Source organism: Gobio gobio (genome assembly GCF_949357685.1).
Source record: "Gobio gobio genome assembly, chromosome: 7".
In the NCBI taxonomy this organism is placed as follows: Eukaryota; Metazoa; Chordata; class Actinopteri; order Cypriniformes; family Gobionidae; genus Gobio; species Gobio gobio.
Window position 1 is genome coordinate 6,578,916 of NC_137103.1, and position 9,307 is coordinate 6,588,222.

A 9,307-nucleotide genomic window follows, 5' to 3' on the forward strand; every position below is an offset into this window, starting at 1 on the left:
CTTGAGGCGGATGGGCTACAACAGCAGAAGATCCCACCTGGTACCACTCATCTCCACTACAAAGAGGAAAAAGAGGCGACAATTTGCACCAGCTCACCAAAATTGGACAGTTGAAGACTGTAAAAATGTTTCCTGGTCTGATGAGTCTGGATTTCTGTTGAGACATTCAGATGGTAGAGTCAGAATTTGGCGTAAACAGAATGAGAACATGGATCCATCATGCCTTGTTTCCACTGTGCAGGCTGGTGGTGGTGGTGTAATGGTGTGGGGGATGTTTTCTTGGCACACTTTAGGCCCCTTAGTGCCAATTGGGCATGGTTTAAATGCCACGGCCTACCTGAGCATTGTTTCTGACCATGTCCATCCCTTTATGACCACCATGTCCCAATCCTCTGATGGCTACTTCCAGCAGGATAATGCACCGTCACAAAGCTCAAATCATTTCAAATTGGTTTCTTGAACATGACAATGAGTTCACTGAACTAAAATGGCCCCCACAGTCTCCAGATCTCAACCCAATAGAGCATCTTTGGGATGTGGTGGAACGGGAGCTTCGTGCCCTGGATGTGCATCCCACAAATCTCCATCAACTGCAAGATGCTCTCCTATCAATATGGCCAACATTTCTAAAGAATGCTTTCAGCACCTTGTGGAATTAATGCCACGTAGAATTAAGGCAGTACTGAAGGTGAAAGGCGGTCAAACACAGTATTAGTGTGTGTTCCTAATAATCCTTTAGGTGAGTGTAAATGGATTCTACCACAAGGAAGTTTCCAAACAATAACAAAAGCTAAATTAATTTTTTCCTTTAGATGTTTTTCATGTTAATTTTCTATATCTTTTATTTCTCAACATACACAATAAGAATGATATTCAGACCTCATAATCTCCTCTGAATTACTGTCTGGAACGCAGCGTCAGCCGCACACACTCCCAGACACACACAAACACACAGGAAACTACACCACTGAGAGCTTGACATCTAACAACACACCAGCTCAATCAGACCGGCGTGAAAATGCTTTTAAACCTCACATTAACGCTCCTCTTCAGTCTAATCTTCATCTTCTGCTCTGGTAAGTTGGTGACCAGTTATATATGTTTTCTCATGATAGATGTTCTTGGATGTTTTCTGATGTGACGATAGATGTTCTTCTTAAAATTGTTTGTACAGCAAATAAGAAATTATTCGCGTGGTTTTTGGTTTGGGATTGAATTTTAGATTTTATTTATCAGCCCTTAAAGTTTTGGAGCAGAAACTAAAACTTCTTTTTACAGCCTTTTCTGTTACTTGCAATTAAAAACCAATCACATTTCATAGCATATGGTTTCATATGAATAATTATTCACATGTTTCTCATGTAAGACCCATTCCTTTGAGTAAATGTGTTTTATTTCCTCTCATTTTAAATCAGGTCAGCAATAATGAAAGGTCATTGTGTTTGTGTGTGTGTGTGTGTGTGTGTGTGTGTGTGTGTGTGTGTGTGTGTGTGTGTGTGTGTGTGTGTGTGTGTGTGTGTGTGTGTGTGTGTGTGTGTGTGTGTGTGTGTGTGTGTGTGTGTGCTTGATACGCAATACACCGCAAAAATGCTTTTCTTACTTAGTATTTATGTCTTGTTTCCAGTCCATATTTCTAAAACTTCTTAAATCAAGATGCATTTACTAGATGAGTAAAATATAGAATGTCTTGTTTTCTGGGAAATGAAATCTTTTTCTGTAAAAACGATGTGTTGGATTTACTTAAAATATATGCATCATTTTTGCATCACACTTTTTAAGTAAACCCAACTTGGAATAATTTTACTTAAAATTAACAAGAAAACCTTTGTTAATTGTACTTAAATATTTGAGTTCACTCAACATTCTTTACTTAAAAATATATGTAACAAGATAGAATCTACTAAGTAATGTTAAGTTAACACAACTTGCACATACTTGCTACATATATTTTTAAGAAAAGAATGTTGAGTAAACTGTTTACTTAAAAAGTGTGGTGCAAAAATGGTGCATATATATTTTAAGTAAATCCAACACATCCTTTTTACCAGTGTAAATGAAGCGAGGTTTTGCTTAAAACCATCAAAATGATCTGCCAATGGGGTGAGAAAAATAATCATGTTTCTGATTGAAATCATGTTTCTTGTTTATGTCCCAAACAGAAATAAGATTATTTTTCTCACCCCATTGGCAGATAATTTTGCTTGTTTTAATCAAAAAAATGCTTTTCTTACTTAGTATTTCTGTCTTGCTTCCAGTCCAAATTTCTAAAACTTCTTAATTCAAGATGCATTTACTAGATGAGTAAAATATATAATGTCTTGTTTTCTGGGAAACAAAATCTAAATGAAGGGAGTTTTTGCTTAAAACAAGCTAAATTATCTGCCAATGGGGTGAGAAAAATAATCTTCAATTCAAACAAGACAAGATTATTTTAGTAAATGCATCTTGATTTAAGAATTTTGAGATATTTGGACTGGAAACAAGACATAAAAACTAAGTAAGAAAACCATGTGTTTTCTGAGGCATTTCACTCAAACGTGTTGTACCACTTCATTTTCAGGTTCATTTGTGTCTCCGTGTATCTACAAAGCAGTGGGTGAACGTGTTGTGATCCAGCTGGGCACTGGAGGATTACCAGCAGACAGCCACCTGACCTGGACACATAATCAAATGAAGGTTTATGAAAAAAGAGGCTCAAATTTTAAAACACAAGATCTCCCCGTTGACCACGATGGATCCCTGATACTGGAGAACATACAGAAAAAACAAACTGGGAACTACACAGGCCAAGTGTATAACCAGGACGGGAAATTAATCAAGGAAACCGAAGAGCAGATCTGTGTACAAGGTACGTACTGGCTTGTGGTGTGCTGCGATTGAAACCTGCACTGAAGGCAAATCTTATTTCTTTCCTCTCTTTAAAGTGTGTGTCAGCATTAAGACTCGCTGCTGCTGTGTGTGTGTTTCAGAGCCAGTGCCTGAACCCACAGTCATGGTCGAGTGTGTAGAAAAAGGAGCCGATCTGACTTGTAGTCCAGTGAACATCAGTGATGTGGCTGTGTCCTGGATGAAGAACGGAGATAGGTCAGACATCACGCGTGCTGTTTTACATGTCAGCTGGTCGGAGCTCAAATCTGGAGATGCATTCTCATGCACACTCAGCAACAGGATCAGCACAAAGTCAACAAGACATGTTCAGCCCGTGTGCCCCAACACAGGTTCAGTACATCAAAATAAATCATTCTCATGTACATTATATGATCAATACTTCACATTGCTTTAACTCATCAAAATAAATGTAAGATATACAAGATTCAACTCATTTTTTAAAGTCAGTTTAATGTCATTTAAAGTTGAAAATTTAAGGCAGCAACTTTTTTTTTACAACATTGGTAACATTTTTATAATCCATTTAAAGGTCTACGTGCCAATGAAGACGAGGGAAAAAAAGAAAAAGAAGAGACGAGCAAGGACACAAATAAAAAACATGGTTATTGTCTATTTCTGTCACATCATGTTTCCTGCCATTGAGGAATTCCAGTCATGAAGCTGCTTTGAATGTTCTTTAAATCTAATTATATACATATATTACATTAAATTATATCATTATAGTTCAAATGTCATTTAGCAAAAATGAAAAAGATCAAATGTGACCCTGGAGCTCAACACCAGTCCTGCGTCTCACGGGTGTATCTGTGGCAATAGCCAACAATACATTGTGCGGGTCAAAATGATCCATTTTTCTTTTATGCCAAAAATCATTAGGATATTAAGATCATGTTCCATGAATATATTTCAGTAAATTTCCTACCGTAAATATATCAGAAATGTATTGTTATTAGTAATATGCGTTATTAAGGACTTCATTTGGACGACTTTAAAGGAGATTTTCTCAATATTTCGATTTTTTCGCACCCCAGATTTTCAAATAGTTGTATCTCGGCCAAATATTGTCCTAACAAACAATACATCAATGGAAAGCTTATTGATTCAACTTTCAGATGATGAAATATGAATATGTATGAATATTTATACATATGATGTATCAATTTAAAAAAATACCCTTATGACTGATTTTGTGGTCCTGGGTCACATATATTTCATGAGTATTTTAAAATGCTAGATTCACTGCAAAAAAATGCTCTTCTTATTTAGTATTTTTTTCTTGTTTCCAGTCCAAATATCTAAAAATTCTTAAATCAAGATGCATTTACTAGATAAGTAAAATGACATAATATATTTTTTCTTGTTTTCTTGAAAATTCAATCAAAATGAAGTGAGTTTTTGCTTAAAACCAGCAAAATTATCTGCCAATGAGGTAACAAAAATAATCTTGTTTCTGATTGAAATCTTGTTTCTGTCCCAAACAGAAATAAGATTATTTTTAATCAGTTTTAATCAAACCTCACTTCATTTTTCTCCCCCGAAAACAAGAAAAAATATGTTATGTTATTTTACTTGTCTAGTAAATGCATCTTGATTTAAGAATTTTTAGATATTTGGACTGGAAACAAGAAAAAAATACTAAATAAGAAGAGCATTTTTCTGATTGGTCAATCACAAAATTCTGTGAATAAAGTTTTTTTTTTATAATGATGCTAAATTGTATAGTTGAATGTTCTCACAAATCAATTGATTTTATTTTTGCTAGTTTTATGTGTCTCAAATCACTCCATCATCTCAATCTTCTCACATATTAACTTCAGCTCAGATGTCCATTTATTGGATGCAGCTGTGTCAACGTACAGCCAGACGATCATTAAAATCAAATCTTTCTGTCGTGATGTAGACCTGCTTACTGTTATAGTTTGTGCAGAAAGGTAGATTGTGTTTTTGCATTATTTTGCAGTTGCTGAATATATAAATGGTGCTGATTCAAATGTTTTTTATTCCGTTATTAGGAATGCCTGAGAAGAAATTACTATTTGGCTTTGATATGTGGTGGATGCTGGTGATCCTGATCGGAGGAGCAAGTCTCCTTCTTATACTCCTCGTCATCTGTGTAGTCTGTGTCTGCCGATGCTGGAGACGAAACAAGAGGAAGGCGAAAGGTATAAGATTCTGTTTTCAGAAACATCTGTCACACTGTCTCTGTATTCTGAGAGCATCCATTTGTAGGTCTGATTGAGCTAATAATGTCATTCAGTGTGGGTGAGTCTATAGATGAAGAAAAACTTCTGAAAAGCAGTCGTTTCAAGTTGTGATGTATCTGTGTGTTCGCAGAGGAAGCAGAGTTTCGACTTGTCTCTCTAATGCCAGACCACACAGATCAGCCCGATGTGCCGTACATGCAGAAAAGCGAATCTCAGAGGACTTCCAAAAGCCAGCGTCCTCTTCCGCCCCTGCCCAGCCCTCGAGGTCCACCGGCCGTTCAGCCCCAATAACAGAACCACCCGAGACTCTGAGACCAACACAACACCAGTGCTGAATCAAATATTGTTTATACGTTTTAGAATTGATGATAATTCACCAGTCAAAGATTTGGACACATTTACTCATTCTTTATTGATACAATTTTAACTATTTTTTTTTTTTAGAATAACTGTAAAGTCATCAAAACATTGAAGTAGCACAAAAGTGGAAGCCCGAAAAGCTTCTTTGTCAAGTGTGTGTGTGTGTGTGTGTGTGATGGGCAGGGGTAGTGTAGGGGGATAGAATGTACAGTTTGTACAGTATAAAAACCATTACGCCTATGTGGTGTCCTCACTTAAACCTGTGTGTGTGTGTGTGTGTGTGTGTGTGTGTGTGTGTGTGTGAGATTTTAGTTTACTCTGTAAGTTTGGGTATGTTTGATTTTATATGACTTTGTTTTACATATCGCAAACTTTTATTCTTAACAGCATTTCTAGTTCCATAATACGTTGTAAATATACTGTATGTATCTGACTGAATCTAGGTCATTTCCGTCAATTATATGAGGATCTGTTTGAAGAGACCACCTTTGTACATGCAAGCACAACAGACTGTTTGCACTTTTCCTGTTTTAACTGATTTCACTGAATTGTGGTTGTGAGATCTGCCATCTCTCGCACACATTCACTCAGTTCAGACTCATGAAACCTCATTTACTGCACACTTACTGTTTAATAACCTCAAGCAACACACATCTGAACAAAAACAAATGACAAGTTAGCAAAGTTTCTTAAAAGGTAGATTTTATTTTCATGAAACCGAGATAGGTTTCACATTGTGAGCTTAAGTCTTTTATCTCTAATTTAGACAACAGCGTTTAACATTTAACCAAAGTGTGAGTTACACTGAGGTTTCCCACATGTGGTAAGTGTAAATGTGATTCTGACAGTTGGTTTGAATGTGTGAATATGTGGGTATTTGAGCATTCATCTGTCTAACTTCTTGATCTCTTGTGAAAATGTATTTGAATTTTCCATTGTGAGCTCCGCATGACATGTGAACAATCATATGAATAAACACAGTATTGCGTAAGTCTCGCATCCAGCTGAAAAGTGAGTGGGATGTGGGTTTTTAGCAGTCACGAGGTTAACCTGGTTATGGTAAATGGAACATGCTTTTCTTTTCTAAATGAGTCAAATGATCTCATAAATATGCATATGCAAATGTTTTTGCACGTTTCTTTTTCTTATCTATGTAGCTAATAGTATAGCTAATAAGAATAACTTCGCACACTTTGAAAGGCGTGCATGTGTTTCTGAGTTACAAACATCCTAGACAGTGAAAGTATGGCTTGATGCAAAGGTGCGTTGACCTTTTTTCATTTGGGTTTCCTCGCTCTTGATCTCTGAAGTGAAACTTGCTCACACTAGTACCCAGTGTTCAAAAACAAAAACATTGATTATGTATTTTCATCTCTGTGATAAACAGCCACATGCCGGGAAGCAAGAACAAGATCTGCTGTGTGTCATCCATTGTTGTTTCCTGTGTCGTTTCTTCTTACGCCCAGCTCAGAATCGTCTTCATCTCCATTGGTTCTGCCCAGCTCAAAGTCTCGTTCATCGCCATTGGTTCTGCCCAGCACAAAATCGTCTTCATCACCATTGGTTCTGCCCAGCTCAAAGTCTTGTTCATTGCCACTGGTTCTGCGCAGCTCAAAGTTTCGTTCATTGCCACTGGTTCTGCCCAGCACAAAGTCGTCTTCATCACCATTGGTTCTGCCCAGCTCAAAATCGCCTTCGTCGCCATTGGTTCTGCCCAGCTCAAAATCGCCTTCGTCGCCATTGGTTCTGCCCAGCTCAAAATCGTCTTCGACGCCATTGGTTCTGCCCAGCTCAAAATCGCCTTCGTCGCCATTGGTTCTGCCCAGCTCAAAATCGCCTTCATCGCCATTGCTTCTACCCAGCTCAAAATCATCTTCGTCACCATTGCTTCTGCCCAGCTCAAAATCGTCTTCATTGCCACTGGTTCTACCCAGCTCAAAGTCGTCTTCGTCGCCATTGGTTCTGCCCAGCTCAAAATCGTCTTCATCGCCATTGGTTCTACCCAGCTCAAAATCGTCTTCGTCGCCATTGGTTCTGCCCAGCTCAAAATCGCCTTCGTCGCCATTGGTTCTGCCCAGCTCAAAATCGTCTTCGACGCCATTGGTTCTGCCCAGCTCAAAATCGCCTTCGTCGCCATTGGTTCTGCCCAGCTCAAAATCGCCTTCATCGCCATTGCTTCTACCCAGCTCAAAATCATCTTCGTCACCATTGCTTCTGCCCAGCTCAAAATCGTCTTCATTGCCACTGGTTCTACCCAGCTCAAAGTCGTCTTCGTCGCCATTGGTTCTGCCCAGCTCAAAATCGTCTTCATCGCCATTGGTTCTACCCAGCTCAAAATCGTCTTCATTGCCACTGGTTCTACCCAGCTCAAAGTCGTCTTCGTCGCCATTGGTTCTGCCCAGCTCAAAATCGTCTTCATCGCCATTGGTTCTACCCAGCTCAAAATCGTCTTCGTCGCCATTGGTTCTACCCAGCTCAAAATCGTCTTTGTCGCCATTGCTTCTACCCAGCTCAAAACCGTCTTCGTCACCATTGCTTCTACCCAGCTCAAAATCGTCTTCATCGCCATTGGTTCTGCCCAGCTCAAAATCGTCTTCATCGCCATTGGTTCTGCCCAGCTCAAAATCGTCTTCGTCGCCATTGGTTCTACCCAGCTCAAAACCGTCTTCGTCACCATTGCTTCTACCCAGCTCAAAACCGTCTTCGTCACCATTGCTTCTACCCAGCTCAAAATCGTCTTCATCGCCATTGCTTCTACCCAGCTCAAAACCGTCTTCGTCACCATTGCTTCTACCCAGCTCAAAACCGTCTTCGTCACCATTGCTTCTACCCAGCTCAAAACCGTCTTCGTCACCATTGCTTCTACCCAGCTCAAAATCGTCTTCGTCGCCATTGCTTCTGCCCAGCTCAAAATCGTCTTTGTCGCCATTGCTTCTACCCAGCTCAAAACCGTCTTCGTCACCATTGCTTCTACCCAGCTCAAAATCGTCTTCATCGCCATTGGTTCTGCCCAGCTCAAAATCGTCTTCATCGCCATTGGTTCTGCCCAGCTCAAAATCGTCTTCATCGCCATTGCTTCTACCCAGCTCAAAACCGTCTTCGTCACCATTGCTTCTACACAGCTCAAAACCATCTTCGTCACCATTGCTTCTACCCAGCTCAAAATCGTCTTCTTTGCCATTGGTTCTACCCAGCTCAAAATCGTCTTCGTCGCCATTGGTTCTTTCCCAGCTCAAAATCGTCTTTGTCACCATTGGTTCTGCCCAGCTCAAAATCGCCTTCATCGCCATTGCTTCTACCCAGCTCAAAATCATCTTCGTCACCATTGCTTCTGCCCAGCTCAAAATCGTCTTCATTGCCACTGGTTCTACCCAGCTCAAAGTCGTCTTCGTCGCCATTGGTTCTGCCCAGCTCAAAATCGTCTTCGTCGCCATTGGTTCTACCCAGCTCAAAATCGTCTTCGTCGCCATTGGTTCTGCCCAGCTCAAAATCGTCTTTGTCGCCATTGCTTCTACCCAGCTCAAAACCGTCTTCGTCACCATTGCTTCTACCCAGCTCAAAATCGTCTTCATCGCCATTGGTTCTGCCCAGCTCAAAATCGTCTTTGTCACCATTGGTTATGCCCAGCTCAAAATCGCCTTCATCGCCATTGCTTCTACCCAGCTCAAAATCATCTTCGTCACCATTGCTTCTGCCCAGCTCAAAATCGTCTTCATTGCCACTGGTTCTACCCAGCTCAAAGTCGTCTTCGTCGCCATTGGTTCTGCCCAGCTCAAAATCGTCTTCGTCGCCATTGGTTCTACCCAGCTCAAAATCGTCTTCGTCGCCATTGGTTCTGCCCAGCTCAAAATCGT

At 39.9% G+C, this 9,307-nt stretch overlaps 1 protein-coding gene across 2 annotated transcripts; it reads left to right on the top strand.

The window, feature by feature from the left end:
- Positions 1–935: 935 nt before the first annotated feature.
- On the top strand, positions 936–6,573 carry LOC307129265 (T-cell surface antigen CD2). 2 transcript variants are annotated; one of them, XM_079821521.1, is made up of 6 exons: positions 936–1,076; positions 2,561–2,848; positions 2,970–3,218; positions 3,419–3,490; positions 4,902–5,051; positions 5,224–6,573. In XM_079821521.1, the coding sequence occupies exons 1-6, from the start codon at positions 1,019–1,021 to the stop codon at positions 5,382–5,384; spliced, it is 978 nt and encodes a 325-aa protein (XP_079677647.1). In that variant the 5' UTR covers positions 936–1,018; the 3' UTR covers positions 5,385–6,573. The 2 variants fall into 2 exon arrangements, with proteins under 2 accessions (XP_079677647.1, XP_079677648.1); XM_079821522.1 differs by lacking the exon at positions 3,419–3,490 and having other exon boundaries at positions 5,224–6,567.
- Positions 6,574–9,307: the final 2,734 nt, after the last annotated feature.

Bases quoted from the DNA above. Each gene is read 5' to 3' on its own strand.
- LOC307129265 (XM_079821521.1), top strand. From the start codon at position 1,019: ATGCTTTTAAACCTCACATTAACGCTCCTCTTCAGTCTAATCTTCATC. The intron at 1,077-2,560 runs GTAAGTTGGTGA...CTTCATTTTCAG, and splicing joins AATCTTCATCTTCTGCTCTG to GTTCATTTGTGTCTCCGTGT. The intron at 3,219-3,418 runs GTTCAGTACATC...ATCCATTTAAAG, and splicing joins GCCCGTGTGCCCCAACACAG to GTCTACGTGCCAATGAAGAC.